General features: G+C 49.7%; 1 protein-coding gene across 1 annotated transcript in view; it reads left to right on the forward strand.

Moving 5' to 3' along the window:
* GPR107 (G protein-coupled receptor 107) overlaps positions 1 to 19,705 on the forward strand; it is a 75,105-nt gene that overhangs the window by 23,808 nt on the left and 31,592 nt on the right. Inside the window, exons 6-14 of the mRNA XM_077304901.1 lie at positions 45 to 85; positions 1,592 to 1,648; positions 3,122 to 3,220; positions 4,835 to 4,968; positions 11,968 to 12,043; positions 12,929 to 13,002; positions 14,711 to 14,828; positions 15,895 to 16,025; positions 18,231 to 18,274. Coding sequence (XP_077161016.1) covers positions 45 to 85; positions 1,592 to 1,648; positions 3,122 to 3,220; positions 4,835 to 4,968; positions 11,968 to 12,043; positions 12,929 to 13,002; positions 14,711 to 14,828; positions 15,895 to 16,025; positions 18,231 to 18,274 — 774 coding nt within the window. The remainder of the gene's footprint in view (positions 1 to 44; positions 86 to 1,591; positions 1,649 to 3,121; positions 3,221 to 4,834; positions 4,969 to 11,967; positions 12,044 to 12,928; positions 13,003 to 14,710; positions 14,829 to 15,894; positions 16,026 to 18,230; positions 18,275 to 19,705) is intronic.

The raw sequence follows: 19,705 nt of genomic DNA on the forward strand, positions 1-19,705 counted from the left end.
TCCTGTCTGAACCTCTGATTTTGCTTTTATGCGTGCATCTCTAGAGACGAAGGAGGCACCCCCCAAAGCTGTGACAGCACCCCAGGTGAGAGATGGCGAGCTCTGTTACCTTTATTATCCTCATTGCTGCTTTCAGTATTACACAGCAGTGAAAGCGCAAAAGGAAACCTGGAAGGGGAACTTCTGTGTCTCAGATGCTGCTGCGAGGCATACTCCAGCTCCCAGTTCTTAAGGCCAGCCTCAGCCATGCCAAACAGCTGGCCCATTCAGATGCCGCACCAGGCCTCAGTGATACTCCTCTTTGCTGCATCTGGCTCAGATGTAGCTGGTCTGACATCCCTGATTACTTTTCCTGCGTCCTTCTTCCTCCTTCTCCTCCTCTTCATGCAGAACCTGAGAAGCAACCTTGAAAACAAAACACCCTATTTGTTTGAGGTCCAAATGGCAACTGCCCAAGCTAGTTAGGATTTGTCTTCCCCCAACTGAGCCTTGGCTCAGCCTTGGCTTTCAGTCCCAGCCTGGTGGGTGGAATGGGCACGGAGGCCTCCGATTTGGGCATTACAGGCATTTGCAGCCTTTCCCAGTGAAGCTGCTGCTTCCTGTGCTCTGCCCAGGAGAGGGATTGGGCAAGGGGACTCCTGCAGGCCTGCCAGACAAGTCACAGTTTGTTCCTGATGCAACAAGTCGAAGTTCATTGGCGCTTCTGGATGCCATCTGAATGCGGCTGTGTTCCATCTTGCTGTTGGGGCCCAAATTTATGCTTCATTCATAAATTATTACTCACTACATCATTCTCATTTTTCCAGAAACTGCAAGAAGGCAGGCATTTTGTAGCTGCCTGTAGCCCTTTCCAAGGGGTGATGCTTGCATGGCAAAAAGCAGCCAGCTTCCTTGGCAGCTGAAGAAAAAGAGGGGGTAGGAGCCATCCCTGTTCAAGCTCTGGTGCTTATTAAGAGTTGGGGGTTTTATGGATGAGCGTGTCCTGGGAGCATGGAATGTGTAAAATGCCCTGAGCATTTTACCTACATAATCCAGAGCAGAGAAATGGCCTCCAGGAGGCTCAGTGCAGCCCTTTGCAGCTGACTGATGCTTAGTTTCAAGGACTGCCCTGACATGATCTTCCGGTCTCCAGAGTAGAGGCTGCCGCTCTTAGCCACTACTCCATGCTGGCTCTCTTAACATGTGCACATGATGCCTGGGTGCAGCCTCACGTGTGCAGACCACCATGTCCACCCTCATAAAAAGCTCTTGGGTTCCTGTGAATAACCCCCTACCATTTAGCCAGGCCACAACAGAGACCAAGCAGCCTCTTCTTCAAAAAAGCTATGCTGAGCTAGCAGGCGAGGAGGGAGCCTGTCCTCTACTTTGTATTATGAGGCGGAAAGGATATGCGCACCTTCCCCCGGAAACAGCTTCCCTGCCGTCACAAACGATGAGCACCTGCAAAAAGGAGCCTGCTGAAAGTGTGGCGGCTCTTAACAGGGAGTCCAGGGCTCACCGGCTGGAATTGCCACCTCTGTGTGTTGTGCACTGATTTGACCTGTTTGCAGTGAGTTGGAAGAAGCTGACCTTACTTTGCTGCTTTCTTCAGGTGGCTGCTGAGAAATCGCACCCCTTCCAGAACATAACAGGTGGCCTTTCTTTTCAGGTGGGTTTTCCCCTTGGTTATGTAGATGTCTGGACAGGGTTCCAGTGAATCCTTTCTGCCCCTCTTGGCGGTAAACTCCTCTTCCATTCCCTAAAACTTTTAATCCCGTTTCTGCAATATTTTGCAATTCTCAGTGATCTTTCTGAACCTACCGGTAGGAGGGTGCAAAAAACCCATGGTTTTTGGGGGGTTCAGATATAAATCGGTATTTCCCGATTTTCCTGATCCTACTACTGTCATGATATTTCTTTGATCTGGTAAATATTTGGGAATCCTGAATTTTTTTTTGCCTTCATTATATCCTATGGGGACAATTGACTATAATAGATCTCATATGGTATAGTAGAGAATTGATTCAGGGTATCTGGGGCGTGTGTGTGTGTGTGTGTGTGTGTGTTTTTTTTCTGAGGTAGAGGCACTGCATTTGCAACATAACTGTCAAAAAGTCTTCCAAGCTTCAAAAAGATTGGACCATGGGGTCCAGTTCTGTGTACCCCCAAAAAAGTTCCCTTCATCCTTCATTATTTCCAGTGGAGAGAGGGAAAATGTATTTAAGGGGATCGTGGTCCCTTTAAATGCATTCTCCAAGCTGCCACTTGGCCTTGAGCTCTAGGCATTTAAAGGGCTTTTGTGATCCCTTAAATGCCTTCTCCAAGTTGAGTGTTCATATGGAATCTCTTTAAACACATTTTAACTTTGGCTATCTGGTAGTCCCAAGAAATCCTGAATATTTCCTGGATTTTTTGAGGTTACCCATTTCCGATAGCCAAAATTCAGCCTGATCTATATCCAGCTGGAAGAATATCCAAAAAATCCCAGTGAAGTCAGTTTTGGATAATTTAATTTTTGCTCAGATTAGCTTATTGCACTCCCCTACTCACAGACTTTCCGGGTGGTTTATGGAAAACTTGCAACAATAAAATCAGGCAAGGTACCAGTTAAGCCATGTTAAGCAGCAGGAAAGGGAACAGGAACTTCTGCAACACCAGAAGGGAAAGTTCTTGAAAATATGCCAGTTGAATTAAAAGCAGACCAAACTAGGGCCAGAAACTGTGAATGCGGGTTTGGACAAAGCTGGTGTTGGCAGGAATTGACAGCAGCCAAATGCAAAATAAAACCAAGTTTTCATCCAGTGTCTGAAGCATAATGAGCAGGCATAGAGTGGACAATCGAAGGTTGTGATTCCATCACCAAAAAGGTCCCACACCAGGTCATCACTCCCCAATTAAGGGCACATAGAACAGCAGAGCTGAACTGCTGGGTAGGCCCCAATTGGAGAAGATGAGTCCATAGACCCTTGGTCCCAGACCTTGTGGGGTTTTAAAGATCAGCTCCAGCACTTTAAATGGAGCATGGAAACCAGTTGGTAGCCAGGGGTGTTCCTATGTCTCAGACCAGGCAATTGGGAGGGGAGCACGTTTGGAGGGGGGGAGCTGGGCACAGTGATTGACTCTTCCTCTGTACATTTCTCAGTTTCTCTTCAACATCTCGGAGAGCCAGGAAGGTCTTTACAGCCTCTATTTCCACAAATGCATCGACAAGAATGCGCTGAATGAGCCTTTCAGCCTGGATGTGAGTTGGCACTCTCCCTTTCTAACCAAGAACTCCCTCCTAGGTCTTGCTGGGAAACAAGCAAGGGGTCTCAAGAGTGAGTCCAGTGTTGCAGATTTGGCATCCTTGTCCACTGGCTGTGCTTCTCCATGCCTTCTCTTCTGAGCAGAGGAGTAGCTGCGGACTGCTCTGATACTGAGGGTGGTGGCCTTCCTTTGTTCACCCAGCCTGCTACAGGGTGGGGGGATCTTGCAAAGAGCACTGCATGTGATTAAAGTGTGGAATTTGCTTCCAGAGAATATAGTAAATGCAGATGTATAGACAGATGTATAATGTATAGACAGACAGCTTTAAAAGGGGATTAAGCAGATTAATGGAGGATCAGTCTGTCAAAGGCTACTAGCCCTCGTGATTGAGGGGAACCTCCACATTCCGACGCATTGAACCTCAGAATCCTAGAACCGGGAGTTAACCTGAGGGCAAGGCCTCAGGTTCTCTGCCTTGTTGTTGGACCTCCAGAGTTACTGGCTGGCCCCTATGTGCTGGACTAGATCAGCTACTTTTCTGATCCAGAAGGGGGTTCTGATGTTCTTTAGTATTGGTGGTTGAACTTAGTTTCTTAAGAACCTGTCTTTATTTTTTAAATCATGTTTCTGTCCCTTATGATATATTGCAGTATCTTTTCAGAAGCCAGAGTTTTCACTTGCAGGCTGATGACATTTGCTGACAAATAACGCTTCTGTGCACCGAGGGAAACCCCAATTTGCAAAGAAATCAGAATAGCTTATATTCTGATAGCTTATATCTTTCTGCTTCTGCTAGCTACCAGGAGAGTTTATTCAACCTCTATCAAAGGGATGAGCATGTACAGAACTGTATGTTCCCAAGGAAAACCTGTTTTTTCCAACCCATGTTCTCCGTCTTCTTCTGCTGCAAAACGTAAATCCAAGTACTGCATCTTGGTGTTTTGAAGTCTGTCTTTGTAGCTGGACGTATTTTAAAAGGACGTTATTGGTGGTGCCGGCTACGTAAGGTGAAGTCTAGGAACATGGGCCATTGCAACATGGCCTGAAGCATAGCTAAGATGTGTCTGTTTCCCCCCTCCAAAACTCCCCCAAAACCCTATCTTACAGGCCAGCCAGACACGGGGGCGGAGACTCCTGCCTAACAAGTCTGTCTTGCAAAGCTGTCCCTCACCCCACTTTCATTGGTGGTCTCCCCCCCCCCCGCCCCCAACACACACACACACACACTAGACACACAAAATTGGCTGAGTAGGGCGGGATGGGAGCTCTCAGATCTGGCTACGGTTAAACACTCCTTTGGGCCACTGGTTCTCACCTCCCAACACGCTGCATTTACATTAGCATTGAGTGGCAGTTTCAGGAGCCAAGAGTCTGCTGAGCTCCTCCATAGTTGTGGCCCAGAGGAGAGAATCCTTGCTTTCACATGCAATGAGCAAGGAATGCTGGTTATTCCTAAAACAGGAATGCTCCCAGCAGACAGCATTGCCCCTGAATGGTTCATTCATTTCTGTGTCTGACCAAGTGGGATCTAGTCCACCAAAGCTTGTACTGAATTACATTCTTGTTTAGGTGCCACCCAAACTCCTGTTTTATGTTCCTTTGCTTCTAGATAGAGATCCAGGAGAATAACCGTGGCAGCTACCTCTCAGCAGGAGAAATCCCTCTCCCTAAGCTCTACATCTCGATGGCACTCTTCTTCTTCATCTCTGGTGTTGTATGGGTCCACATCCTCCGGAAACGCAGGTGAATGCTGCAGTGGAAATGGTGCGCAAGCTTTGTGCTCAGTAGGCCAGTTCAGGACAGGAAGCGGGATGGGGGGAGGGGAGGCCCTTCAATGAGGTATCGGGCCATAGAGCCCCCCTTCAAAAGCAGCCCTTTGCTCCAGGTGAACTGATCCTTGTTGCCTGGAAATCCCAGGGGAACTCCAGATGCCACCTTGGGGTTGGCAACCTTCTTTCTTACACTGAGGTTACTCTTGACGGACACCTTTCTTTGTGCTCTGTAGTGTTACACAACTTGTGTGTCAGGCCTTCTCTACCTACTGAGGGAGCACAGGCAGCTTTCTATGGTTTTTGGGGAACAAGGGTTGTTTTGAGCTGTAAACCCTTCCCTCAGTTGCCAGGCACTCTTAAGATATCAGGTGTCCAGGAATGGGTTCACTGCCGTCAGATGAGTTTGGTGGTGCACAGGTAGAATGCAGGGATCACTGAGGCAAGATTAGTATATAAACGACAAAGAAGATTTAGTTACAGGCTGTTTCAAGGAACAGATCAGCTGCACGAGTCTCCAGTCAGAGAAGAAGCCTGGCTGAGGCCAGGCCATTTAAGCTAGTGGCCACTCCAGAGGATGGTTTGAATCCACTTTGATGCTTCCAGATACAAACATACTTTCACTGACTAGCAACTGGGTTGGATAATCTGGCATGCTGGGTTTGATTCTGAGCTCCCCCACATGCAGCCAGCTGGGTGACCTTGGGCTTCCCACGGCACTGAGAAAACTGTCATGACCAAGCAGGAATATCAGGGCTCCTTCAGCCTCACCCACCTCACAGGGTGTGTGTTGGGGAGAGAGGAAAGGGAAGGCTAATGTAAGCCGCTTTGAGACTCCTTCAGGGAGAGAAAAGGCATATAAGAACCAACTCTTCTTCAGTAATATCAGGGCTTTTTCAGCCTCATCTCCCTCACAGGATGTCTGTTGTGGGAAGAGGAAAGGGAAGGCGATTGGAAGCTGCTTTTCTCTCCTTTGGGGAGAGAAAAGTGGCATTTAAAAACCAACTCTTCTTCTTTTTACACACACAGAATTCCACCTGCACTCGCCTGCCCTTTTCCAAGAGTCAGACTAAACAGTACAAAGTCTGTTTGTCATCAGAGACGGGCCTCGCACTCTACCAAGGTAGAGCTGAACCGCCCTGGGCACAGCTTCCAACTGTCTGCCTTTTTCCAGAGGCAAGCTGGAAACCATGAATGTCCTCTCACTGAGGCAGACCTGAACTAAGACTGCCAGTGTGCTTCCCTTCAGCATTCTATCCCCTTCCTGCAAAGTGATTAGAAACTGGAGCAGCATTCCTAAAGGCTCAGCTGAATGGCTGATTTCCCCCAAAAGGGGCCACTGTCAGGATCAGCTGCCCTGATCTCTGCCATGATTTGTATTTGACCTGTGTGACTCCATCTTGAAATAATGTTGAAGATGGAGTGACTCCATCTTGAAATAATTGATAGGCTTTCTTGAGGAAGGCCTACTAGCACCTGATGGACTGCACTTATCGAAACTGGAGAAGAATGTGTTTGGCAGGAACCTGGGGAGATTAATCAGGAGAGCTTTAAACTAAAGCCACTAGGGGAAGGAGACTATCAACATAGGGAGTGTATGGAAGGAAAACAATCGGAGGCAGCCCAACCGGCAAAGCCAGCTCATAGGGAACCAAAGGTAAAAGGATTCAGATGTCTTTATACTAACGCCCAAAGCATGGGCAATAAAAAGGAAGAGCTGGAACTCCTCATGCTGATGGAAAGGTATGATCTAGTAGGCATCACAGAAACTTGGTGGAATGATTCTCATGACTGGAATGTAATGGTGGATGGATATGAACTGTTCAGAAAAAACAGAATAGATCAAAGAGGTGGAGGAGTGGCACTGTATGTGAGGAAAGGGCTTACCTGTCAGGAAATTCTAGTGAAGGAGAGTATATCTACAGTGGAAAGCATCTGGGTGAAAATAAGCGAGGGGAAAACAAACAGTGTGGTGGTTGGTGTCTGCTACCGACCGCCTGACCAACGAGAGGATGTGAATGCTGCACTTTGTGAGCAGCTTGAGAAAATATTCAAGCGGCAGGACCTTGTCATCATGGGTGACTTCAATTTCCCTGATGTGTTCTGGGAAACAAATTCTGCGAAGCATCCTCAGTCATGCAACTTTCTGACCTGCCTGGCTGACAATTTCATTTATCAAATGGTAGATGAACCCACAAGAGGTTCAGCCATACTGGACTTAATACTGACTAACAGGCAAGAGTTGGTGGATGAGGTGAAGGAGGTGGGGACCCTAGGGGGAAGTGACCATGTCCTCATAGAATTCCTTTTGAGATGGGGAGTCAAGGAAGCTTGTAGCCAGACGCAGATGTTAGATTTTCGTAGGGCAAACATTAATAAACTCAGAGACATGATGAGTGTCATACCATGGACGAGAATGCTGGAAGGGAAGGGAGCATGTGAAGGGTGGGCGCTACTCAAACAAGAGCTATTGCATGCTCAATCAATGACTATCCCAGAAAGACAAAAACACTGCAGGAGCTCTAAGAAGCCTATTTGGATGAACAGAGAACTTCAAGAGGAACTAAGAAAGAAAAGGAAAATGTTCAGGAAATGGAGAGAAGGACAGAGCTCTAAAGAAGAGTACCTACAGGTTACTAGGCACTACAGGTTACTAGGCGCATCAGAAAGGTCAAAGCTGCTGAGAGTGAGCTAAGATTGGCCAGGGAAGCCCATTGTAATAAGAAAAGATTTTTCAGTTACGTGAGGAGCAAACGTAAAGTAAAGGAGGCAATAGGCCCACTGTTGGGTGCGGATGGACAAACTCTAACGGAAGTTTGGTGATTCAAGGAAGTCAGCATGGATTTGTCTCCAACAGGTCCTGCCAGACCAACCTGGTTTCCTTTTTTGACCAAGTAACAGGTTTGCTGGATCGGGGAAATTCGGTTGATGTAGTTTACTTGGATTTTAGTAAAGCTTTTGACAAGGTTCCCCATGATGTTCTGATGGATAAGTTGAAGGACTGCAATCTGGATTTTCAGATAGTCAGGTGGATAGGGAATTGGTTAGAGAACCGCACTTAAAGAGTTGTTGTCAATGGTGTTTCATCAGACTGGAGAGAGGTGAGTAGCGGGGTACCTCAGGGCTCGGTGCTCGGCCCGGTACTTTTTAACATATTTATTAATGATCTAGATGAGGGGGTGGAGGGACTACTTATCAAGTTTGCAGATGACACCAAATTGGGAGGACTGGCAAATACTCCGGAAGATAGAGACAGAGTTCAACGAGATCTGAACACAATGGAAAAATGGGCAAATGAGAACAAGATGCAATTTAATAAAGATAAGTGTAAAGTTCTGCATCTTGGTCAGAAAAATGTAAAGCATGCCTACTGGATGGGGGATACGCTTCTAGGTAGCACTGTGTGTGAATGAGACCTTGGGGTACTTGTGGACTGTAAACTAAACATGAGCAGGCAGTGTGATGCAGCGGTAAAAAAGGCAAATGCCATTTTGGGCTGTATCAACAGGGGCATCACATCAAAATCACAAGATGTCATAGTCCCATTGTATACGGCACTGGTCAGACCACACCTGGAGTACTGTGTGCAGTTCTGGAGGCCTCACTTCAAGAAGGACGTCGATAAAATTGAAAGGGTACAGAGGAGAGCGACGAAGATGATCTGGGGCCAAGGGACCAAGCCCTATGAAGATAGGTTGAGGGACTTGGGAATGTTCAGCCAGCAGAAAAGGAGGTTGAGAGGGGACATGATAGCCCTCTTTAAGTATTTGAAAGGTTGTCACTTGGAGGAGGGCAGGATGCTGTTCCCATTGGCTGCAGAGGAGAGGACATGCAGTAATGGGTTTAAGCTACAAGTACAACGATATAGGCTAGATATCAGGAGGTTTTTTTTCACAGTCAGAGTACTTCAGCAGTGGAATAGGCTGCCTAAGGAGGTGGTGAGCTCCCCCTCACTGGAAGTCTTCAAGCAAAGGTTGGATACACACTTTTCTTGGATGCTTTAGGATACTTAGGGCTAATCCTGCGTTGAGCAGGGGGTTGGACTAGATGGCCTGTATGGCCCCTTCCAACTCTATGATTCTATAGTCCCATTGTATATGGCACTGGTCAGACCACACCTGGAGTACTGTGTGCAGTTCTGGAGGCCTCACTTCAAGAGGGATGTGGATACAATTGAAAGGGTACAGAGGAGAGCGACGAAGATGATCTGGGGCCAAGGGACCAAGCCCTATGAAGATAGGTTGAGGGACTTGGGAATGTTCAGCCTGGAGAAAAGGAGGTTGAGAGGGGACATTATAGCCCTCTTTAAGTATTTGAAAGGTGGTCACTTGGAGGAGGGCAGGATGCGGTTTCTGTCGGCTGCAGAGGAGAGGACACGCAGTAATGGGTTTAAACTACAAGTACAACTCTATGATTCTATGAATGTGTGCTGTTTTTGGAACCTTTCTGTAACCCTGAGCTGTCTGCTTTCTGCTGTGATTTAATCTTTGCACACAATTCTGCTGGGCTGCATTATCTGAACTGAGGAACTGTCTAACACCCAAGGCCACGACAGCCCAACTATTGGTTGGAATGGTGCCCGGGCTGGCCCCTGGGAAAGTGTGGGAAAGGGAAAGAGCAAAAGTGCTTGCTTTACATGTATTGAACAGAATCGACTATGATCGTGGAGGTGTCTTGATCTGCTAGTGATAAAGCTTTCTATTAATCCAGAAGTCTAGTTGTTAGTCTGTCAGCCCTTGACAGCCACACACCCTCACGTTGGCCTCCAGGCCCTCTTTGCAATATCCCTCCCCACACACACACACCCTTTTAGTAACTGGTAGAGATGAAACAGTTCACATACCAGAGGAAGTAGACGCTGGCTCTTTTCAATGCTTGAAGACACTATCAGTCAAAAGTTGGTATACATATGTACAATCTGAGGGCTTTGATAGCCATGGTCAGAAGGAGTTATTAAGTTGCATTCTGTAAAGTTCTGCATCTGGGTCAGAAAAATAAAAAGCCTGCCTACTGGATGGGGGATACACTTCTAGGTAGCACTGTGTGTAAACGAGACCTTGGGGTACTTGTGGATTGTAAACTAAACATGAGCAGGCAGTGTGATGCAGCATTAAAAAAGGTGAATGCCATTTGGGGCTGTATCAACAGGGGCATCACATCAAAATCACAAGATGTCATAGTCCCATTGTATACGGCACTGGTCAGACCACACCTGGAGTACTGTGTGCAGTTCTGGAGGCCTCACTTTAAGAAGGACGTTGATAAAATTGAAAGTGTACAGAGGAGAGCGACGTGGTTGAGAGAGGACATGATAGCCCTCTTTAAGTATTTGAAAGGTTGTAACTTGGAGCAGGGCAGGATGCTTTTTCCGTTGGCTGTACAGGAAAGGGTTTAAACATTAAGCAGTAATGCGTTTAAACTACAAGTACAACAATATAGGCTAGATATCAGGAAAAAAAATTCACGTCAGAGTAGTTCAGCAGTGGAATAGGCTGCCTAAGGAGGTGAGCTCCCCCTCACTGGCAGTCTTCAAGCAAAGGCTGGATACACACTTTTCTTGGATGCTTTAGGGCTGATCCTGCGTTGAGCAGGGGGTTGGACTAGATGGCCTGTATGGCCCCTTCCAACTATGATTCTATGATTCATTCCCTGCATGTGCGTCTGCTTAGAAGTCTACAGCCTAATTCTTTTGCTGCACAGAATATTTGGTGTGCCTTCTTAGCAACTTGCCCAGGCATTAACATGTTTCTATGCCATAGTGTGCCTATGTATCGCAATTTGACCACCGAGGAGGCCAAAACACATTCTGTCCTGTTTTAATGGGATTATACAGAATTGTTTTATTGCTTCATTGATATTAACTTAGAGGTTTTTATTTGTATTGTACTACATTGGTTCAGGACTGCAGAATGTGTCTGTGTTTTTAAAGAAGAGTTTAAGTACACATATTTTGTTTGAATTTATTCCTCATAATTTTTTCTCAACCAGCCTTTGGGTACCCAACTTGATTGAAAGTTTTCGCCACAATAAATGGGCTCATCTTTGTTCTTCAAGCCTCTCCTTGTCTTTGATGCTCCTCAAGTAATCGGGGTGTGGCTAGGGGGCTTTCTTGCAAGAGGTGTCTTGGGGGGAGTATTAATCACATCAAATGATCTTCCAGAGTTTTTCCACTGTCTGCCATGAGATACTTTCAGTCGCTCTGGGTATTTTGTCTGTGCATTTCAGTTCAAGGCACTCCAGGTTCTCATTAATTAAACAAACTTTCAGCGCTGAATTAGTAACACTGGATACTGTTTGCAGGCAAGCAAGAATTCCAGTCTCAGCCTTCCTACTAGGAAGACTTGCATGAACACTCAGGAGCTGGCCGATTCCATATTCCTGCTTGCTAACAATTGCAGACAGAAACATGATTTAGTTCATGTCTGATTTTGTGGGTGGGGACATGAAGGAATGCCACTTTTCCCAGGTTGAGGTGTGCAGATCACATTGTAAGGTAAGGTTGTGCGCTCCGGTGTGCTTTGGCAAGCACTGAAGCCTGAGGCGGCCAGCAGTGTGGAAGGGAGGGCCAGCGCTGGTGGCGACATGCCAGCTGGTGCCTGTGCTGCGGTGCTGGCCACCTTGGGCTTTGGTGCTTGCTGGAGTGTACAGCCGTATTGCAAGGTTTTTGGATGAAAAGGAAGAATTGGTTTTAGCACTGAAAGAAGCCAAGCAATTGGAGGTGCATAAGGGAGCGCGTACTGGGAGGTGTGCTGAGTTGCAAAATGAGTACTTGAATACTTGCAGGCTACTTCCTGTACTGCCATGAGTATACATTCCTGGGGTTGCTTTTACTTCCAGTTTCAGGAACCTCCAATTTCTTATGGCTTCATCTTCTTAAAAGGTCCTGCTGTAGAAGCAGACCATACCTTGGAATTGTTCTAACTCTCTTGAGCCTCAGATTACTTTCTTCTCCCCTGCTGCCTCCTGCTTACAGGGCTGATGTGTTCAAGATTCACTGGCTTATGGCTGCTCTTCCATTCACCAAGTCCCTCTCTTTGGTCTTCCACGCAGTAAGTAAACTCTCAGTGTCTCTCTTGCTGTTGCCATCCCTAAGACGGGGGGGGGGGGGGGATCAGAGCCAGCCAGTGTTATCCTAGGACTTCTACCAATATTGTGCTGCCAAGCGACGGTGTAGCTGAAAGGTATGGGTTCCAGGAGAAGGAGACAGGCATCCCTGCACAAATATCCAGCTGTCTTGTTGGCCCTGGAGAAGCATACGACGCACTTGAGGCAACAGAGGAACAGAAGAACAGTAGCTTGAGCCCTCCAAAGGGGCCCTGTGCAAGGTGGTGCTTCCTGGTTCCAGCTGAACACTGGCTGGTGAGCAGTGGCAGGAAAGCAAGGCACAGATCGTAAAGAATTCAGAGGAGGGGCTTCCATATTCTTCCCACTCTATCCAAATACTGGCCACCAGTCTCCCTACTCCAGGGGGCCCCAATCCGTGGGTGCCGTGGCTCTTGCTGGCACCTTCCCTGGCACCTCCCAAGTGGTTTTTAGGACATGGGTGGGGCTTTTCTACAGGTTTTTGAAACCTGTTGCTTTGTCAGCTGCTGCCAACAGCCCAAAGATCTCTGCTGTGTGACTGAAAATAAGCCGCAACTGCAATTTCTCTGCTGGTTCCGCCTCCTTCTGCAGCCATCTTGTGTGGCTATGCTGTGTTAGAATTCCAAAGGCGCCCATAGGCTCAGAAAGGAGGGGGGCCTCTGCCCCTACCCCCTTCTTCTGGGCCTGCTATTTTGTGCTTTGCTGTGTCCTCCTCAAGCTGTTTCTTAGCTGGGCCTGACTGATTGCCCTCCTTCTGGCCAGATTGCCTGGGGAAGCCCGACTCCTTGCCCAGTCCTCTCCCAAGTCGGACATGAAATGCCTTTGAGCAGCCCTGTGCTTTTGCCTTTCAGATCGACTACCACTACATCTCCGTGCAAGGCTTCCCCATCGAAGGCTGGGCCGTGGTCTACTACATCACTCACCTGTAAGTGGTACAGACCAAATTGCAGGCCTGATTCAGGGACTAGTGACTGGGCCTTGTGCTGCTTGACATCAAGGCTTGCCCTGGAAAGGGCTTTACTGTGTTTTTTAAATGCCCGGAAAGCCTCCATCTGTGGCGGAAGTTGTCGCTCCCTCCCCAGCCTCGCCCGGGTGAAAACGGAAAGTTCTGAGCAGGACCCTCCTACTGTTCTAAGGCAGGGGAAGGCTAAGTTGTGTAGGATTTCCTGGGGGGGGGGTGCCTTTTGTTTTTTTAGAAGGAGAGTTGGTTTTTGCACCTCACTTTTCTCTACCCGAAGGAGTCTCAAAGTGGCTCACAACCGCCTTCCCTTTCCTCTCCCCACAACAGACACCCTGTGAGGGAGGTGAGGCTGAGAGAGCTCTGTGAGGACTGCTCAGATCCCCCAACTGGCTGCATGTGGAGGAGTGGGGAATTTCATTTTCATTTATTTAGATTTTTATACCACCCTTCCCTACGGCTCTGGGCGGTTTACATAAAACATTTTGGAACATTTACATAGAATCAAATCCAGTTCTCCAGATTAGAAGCTGCTGCTCTAACCATGACACCCCACTGGCTCTTACACGCTTTCTTGTAATTTGCTGCTGTAGTGTTAACCTCCTCCTGTGTTTTGAGAAGGCCAGATAGAAATGCTTTATACCCACCGTACTGGAACCCACTCCCAACATCATGTTCTAGCACTGACGAGAAACAGATGCGATCCCTCGAGTCAAGGAAGTTATTTAATTCATTCATACTGTGCCTTTTTCTCCACTGGAGACCCAAAGCAGTTTACATCTCTCCTCACCTCCGTATTATCCTCACAACAACCCTGTGGGGTAGGTTAGGCTGAGAGAGTGTGACTGGCCCAAGATCACTCACCAAGTTTCCAGAACAGAGCAGGCCTTCCAGAAACTAGTCAGCCCCCTTTAGCCACCCCAGCACCCTGGCTGTCTGGGCTTGCCAGCGTTCCCCCCTTTTGTCTCTTCCCCCTTGAGCAGAAGGGCTGCCCTTCACTCTTGTGGGAAGAAGTACAGAACCAGGTGTGGGGGGGGGGGTCAAACCCTGCCTCCTGACCCTCACCCCGGAGTGCCTGCAGTATGGCATTCCCCTCCGTGGTTGTGGAAACGTTGAGCACCTTGCGAGCATTGAACGACACCAAGGTCAGGAGGGGTTTTTCCGGACACTTGTTTCCGCAGCCACCTTGGGGACCGTCAAGCCACCATGCGTGATTTAGGGCTCGACCAGCAGAATGATCTTTTGAGGCAGCTGTTTGCAGGTTTTCCAGTGGTCCCTTGTTCTGCATGCTTCTGCCTCTGAAGGCAATGAGGGAGCCGGGCCTTTCTGTTAGTGGGTTCCGTCTTTGACACATCTGCCCCTTCTTCCTTCCACACGTGTGCAGGCTGAGTAGTCAGTTTCTCTCTTTGGCCGCCGTTTGTGTGTTCTTGGTATCTTGGGCTGGAATGCAGCATATCCCCCCTGCTGTGGAGGCAAATTCACCAGGCGTTCTTCTGACCCAGGATGCCAGTGGAGTAGATTTATTGGCATGGAACCCTTCCAACTGGTGCCTCTCTTTGTTGTGTTGATGGGTGCCTTTACCTCCTAAGACCTGCCTTGGAGGCCCCCCCCCCCCCCGGCATGTAAAAAGGCAAGCTGTGAACTCTCTTCTTCTTCTTCTTCTTTAACCCACCAGGCTGAAGGGCGCCTTGCTATTCATCACCATTGCCCTCATTGGCACCGGCTGGGCCTTCATTAAGCACATCCTTTCTGATAAGGACAAGAAAATCTTCATGATTGTCATCCCGCTGCAGGTGAGGACAGCATTAGTTCTTGCATCCTGCTCAGTTGCAGGCATCCCCCCCCCTTCCGCAATTTCCCTCTTAGAAGTGAGTGGCCTTTGTGGACCTGGCACTGGCATCCTTTTGCAGTGCATGGGCAGTGCGTGGCTGCTTGTTTCAGTACTTTGCATCGTCCAGCATGTGGGTGTGTGAGGAGGAGGGGAAACCTTAGGAGCGTTCTGCGAAGCCTCTCTTTTCTGCACCTTCCGACGGTTTCCGTGTGCAGGCTGAGCCTTTTTGCAGCTCCTCACAGGCAGCTTCCCAAATCCAGGGGCCAAGTGAGGGGAGAGACTAGGCACTGGCCAGGCCTGAGTGGAGCCACCCTGAGGCCGCTCCTGGGGCCCTTGTCAGTAGAGAAGTGTGGGATGTTTGCAGCATGACGCTCTCTTTGACAGAAGAATGTCTGTAGGCCACAGAGCAATGTCCTCCGCATGCCAGAGCCTTCCCGTCTCCACACAGGAGAAGCCAGTCCAAAACCAGAAGCCTGCGACCTCTGCAAACAATTCTGCAATGTGCGCTTATTAGTATAACTTTCTTGCATGGGACAGTTCTGTGTAGCTCGTAGGGTCAGAAGTGCTATCAAGATGCACCCGACCAATCCTGTGAGATTTTCAAGGCAAGAGAGGAACAGGGGTGGTTTGGCATTGCCTGTCTCCACATCACACCCCTGATCTTCCCTGGGAGATCTTCCACCCAAATACTAGGCAGGGTCAGCCCTGCTTAGCTTCCAGGCTCATGCGACGACCTCCGGCTAGCCAGGGCCCTGGTGGAGGCTGGGAAATCACAGGAAGCCCAGCAACCGGAGGCTTTAGTCACAGCAACGGTTCTGGCTTCGTGTGCTTTTGCCACACAATAGACTTTGCTGGACAACTAAGGACTAGAAACTTAAAATGGAGATTCTCAGCAGATTGAGTTCTGAGCCAAACAGCCCCTCTTCTGCTCCTGCCGGACGGCAGTACCCATTGTGCCTTCTTTCGTCTTCCTTCCTTTGAACTTGGCCTCCCGCCACTCAGAATGCCTCCCTGTTTCCTCCCACAAGGTCTTGGCAAACGTGGCCTACATCATCCTAGAGTCAACAGAAGAAGGCACCACAGAATACAGTTTGTGGAAAGAGATCCTTTTCCTGGTTGACTTGCTGTGCTGTGGAGCCATCCTGTTTCCAGTCGTCTGGTGAGTTGCTAGAAGGGCCGCCCTGGAGTTTCGTTGTTGCGAGGAGAAAGGATGCCCAAACATCCATCCATCCATCCATCCTGATGCTAAAAGTCACGTTGCCCTGCCAGCCATGTGGGGGGGGGGAGCAGGTGCCTCCAGGAAGCAAAGAGGGGGCAGGCTTCCTGGGTAAAGGATCTCTGCTGCTAGAGGGTTGGATGCACGAAGCTGCTTTATACCTCCATCGAGATCTGGATTGTCCACTCAGACTAGCAGCAGCCCTCCAGGGCATTGGGTTCCGGTCTTCCACATCATCTCCAGTTTCATCCTTTTAGCTGGACATGCCGGGGATTGAACCTGGGACCACCTGTGCGCCCAAGCGCATGCTCTACTGCCGAGCCCCCATCCCTCTGCTGAAGGCTCTTCCTCTGCCTGAGGCCCTGAAGAGCTGCTGCTAAAAGAGATGGATTGTTTGTGTATGAGGCAGCTTTGTACGTTTATGTAAAGCTCCTGGCAGTACACCCCCCCCCCCCCCGAGCATGAAGATCTAGCGACCAAAATGGGCTCAGGGTCCCTGGACCCAAAGAGGTCACATTGGCCTCAGCCAAGGCCAAGGGTCCTTGGGCCATAACATTAGGGCCCTTAACCTGTTCTGCAGGGCCTGCAAGACAGAGCTGTCCCACCAGGCCAACAATTGAGGCCGGAGCTAACTTAGAGAAGATGCTGGCCTCCCAGCCTAAGGATCCCCTCATAGGTAACAATCAGCCTGTGTGCCTCCCTCCCCAGGCAACACTCCATGGAATAATTTCTACAAATAGTCAGCTGTGGGGTTTCCCAACTGGACTGGTTGAATTTTAACAGTAGATTTTAAATGTTAAACTCGTTTTTAATTATTTTATATTCAATTTTTATTGTAAGCTTTTGGGGGATGGTGGGGTAAAAGTCAAATAAATAAATACCGTCAAATTATCATAATATACTAGTCTGCGAGCCCATTTCGTTGAGGCATGCAACAGGCGCTGGGGGGAAGGCGGTTAGGCAGGCCCCGGACAGCAAAGGAGGCAGGAGTCTGGCTCGGGGAGGGTGGTGTGGGTCAGGGTGCAGTTGAAGGGGTGATCTCTCCTTCCCAGGTGTGTGCGAGAAGTGGAGGAGCACGGCGGGGGGGGGGGGGATCAGGGCCGTGGACCTCTCCCTCCATCCAGCTCCTCCTCCCACCGAGGATGGGCAGCACCGAGACCCTGCAAACGTGCTGGTGTTTGGAGGCATCGGCGTGCTGTGGCCAGTGGGCTTGTGAGGCTGGGGCTGGCTGGCAGGCTCCGCTGGCTCACATGGCCTGGGCAGTGGGTGGGCGAGGGGATCCCTATGGGCAGGATGGCACGCACATGTGGGCCAGTGGCTGCCTGCTAGGCAGCCAGGCAAGCAACAAGCGAGGGCTGGCTGGGGAGGGCAGGCAAGGGGACACGAGGCGAGGCGCAGGCAGGTTGGGTGGGTGAGAGCTTGCAGGAAAGGGAAGGAAGGGAAGCGGCCAGCATGGTGGCCGAGGCACTGCCAGGGGCAGAAGGAGAGCGGAGGGGGGAGGCTTCCGAGTGGTGAGAGCTCAGGTCTTGTGAGGGGGCCGAGGGAAGGGGCGGCCAGTGCCATTTGCCCTCCCACCATCCCCAAGTGGGCTGGCCTGCCCTCCCCCGGGCCACCTACCTCCTTCTGCGGCAGCAGGCAGGGGTACACTGGCGTGGATCGCACCAGCGTGCCCAGTGCTGGGTTGGTGGGGGGCGGGCGCCACCGGTCCACGGCCCAATGAGGACACCCGCAAGTGAAGTTCGCGACAGCCGTTGAGGATAAAGAAATATTGATTCTTGTATGCTGCCCAGAATTAATGCCAACGAAACTGCTGATGGATAAGGAATCTTCACTGGGATAAGCAATTGCTGGTCCTGCTCCACACACATTTTTCTCTGCCTAATTGAAATAGACTTGCTGGCAGCCCAGCCTTGCCTGGCGTGTTGCCGGATGGGTTTGGGGGGTTGTGGTGGTCCAGTTCATATGCTTGCAAGATGCCTGTGGACCCCTCCCCACCTAGGGTCTGACAGACAGTCTTCCTAGTCAGCAGAGGGCGCCCTGGGCTAGACCAGCACACGACGTCCTTCAGCACCTTTTGGCAGGTGGTGGATCGCTTGAAGATCTGTCATGGTAACTCACAACTCATTGGCATTCAATTTTTTCTTCTAGGTCAATACGACACTTACAGGAGGCTTCTGCGACAGACGGCAAAGGCAAGAGAATGCTCTTCCTTCTGTTTTGCATAATCTATAATCTCAGGGCCGATGAAAGATCAAAGAGACCCCAAAGTCTGGGTATTTTGTATTTCTGTCCCTTCCCTCTTTGAAGCAGGAAAGGGCAGGACAAAGCTTAGCTTACAGATTTGGCTGCTTATTGTGCAGCTGGTTGATGTTATTAGTTCACAAATCTCCCCCAGCCCTGGGCTGCATCCTTTCAGACTTCAAGCTGGGAATCATCTGACCGAACATGCCTCAAAACAAACTGGTGCCCTGCACACAGAAAACTAGCTTGTCAGGGACAGTAGCTGTACTCTATACCCTTCATCTGATTTGATTTTTCTGTAACAGCATTCATGTACTCCCTTAGATCCTTGATTCATTTGTTTCACATTTATCCCATCCTTTAAGGAAATCAGGTGGTCTGCGTAGGTCTTATGTCCTTTTGTTTTAGTTGCACAACAACCCTGTGCTGTAGGCTAGGCAGAGTGACTGGCCCAGGCTTATCCTGTGAGCTTTCTGATGCATGGGATTTTTACCCTGACTTCTAGGCTGGATCTTGACTGTCGTGATGCCCTAACTGTTCTTTGGGATGCCAGGCGGGTGGGCATAGCAGAGGGAGGGGCAGTTTACTGACTGGCTGCCTGGTGGGTTTCAGCTGCACTGCCTTTAGGGAAGACCCGGAGTAGGGAGAGCGCAGGGAAGGCAGGTACTTGGGGCAGCCTAATATTGTTCTGTGCCCTTCAGTGGTAATAAATGGAGACTCCAAAGGAGAACATTTGTGATCGGTCTGCCCTTGTGCCACACCCTTGGGGCATTCATGCCCCAGTTGGGACCAGCACAGCTGGCTTTCCTCCAGTGCGGCTGCATGTCTAGCATGTTGCTGCTTACAAGAGTTGCTCTTGCAGCATGGCTGGAGCCACTCTCACTGCTGTGGGCTGTGCCGTTGCGGTGTGTTTGTCTTCCTTCCTCGTGGTTGGAGGCCCGTGTGCTGCCTGTGCGGCTTGTTTCAAAACTGCCCCCCTCCCCCACTGCTGGGAAATTCAGTGGGGTGGGCGTTTGACAGAAGCATCCTTCTCCCCCAATCTTAAAGCACTTAACCCTTGGCGCCTGTGGGCCTGCCGCTCTGGCTGTCCTGGTCTTATTGATTCTGTCAGCAGGAAGCAGGCAAGGGGCCCTTGCAGATGGTTGATTGTGCCACTCCTCTTCTTCCGCACCCTCAGAGGCGGCAGGTGGGTGACTTTCCAGGGTTGGGCATTCACTTCTGTCTGCAGCGCAAAGAGCCACGGTCCTCCAGGATGGAGGGCAGAGGTCCCGTTAGGTCTTTTGGCTTTTTCATAGAATCATAGGGTTGGAAGGGGCCATACAGGCCATCTAGTCCAACCCCCTGCTCAACGCAGGATTAGCCCTAAGCATCCTAAAGCATCC

Source organism: Paroedura picta, chromosome 12, assembly GCF_049243985.1.
Source record: "Paroedura picta isolate Pp20150507F chromosome 12, Ppicta_v3.0, whole genome shotgun sequence".
NCBI classification, from domain to species: domain Eukaryota; kingdom Metazoa; phylum Chordata; class Lepidosauria; order Squamata; family Gekkonidae; genus Paroedura; species Paroedura picta.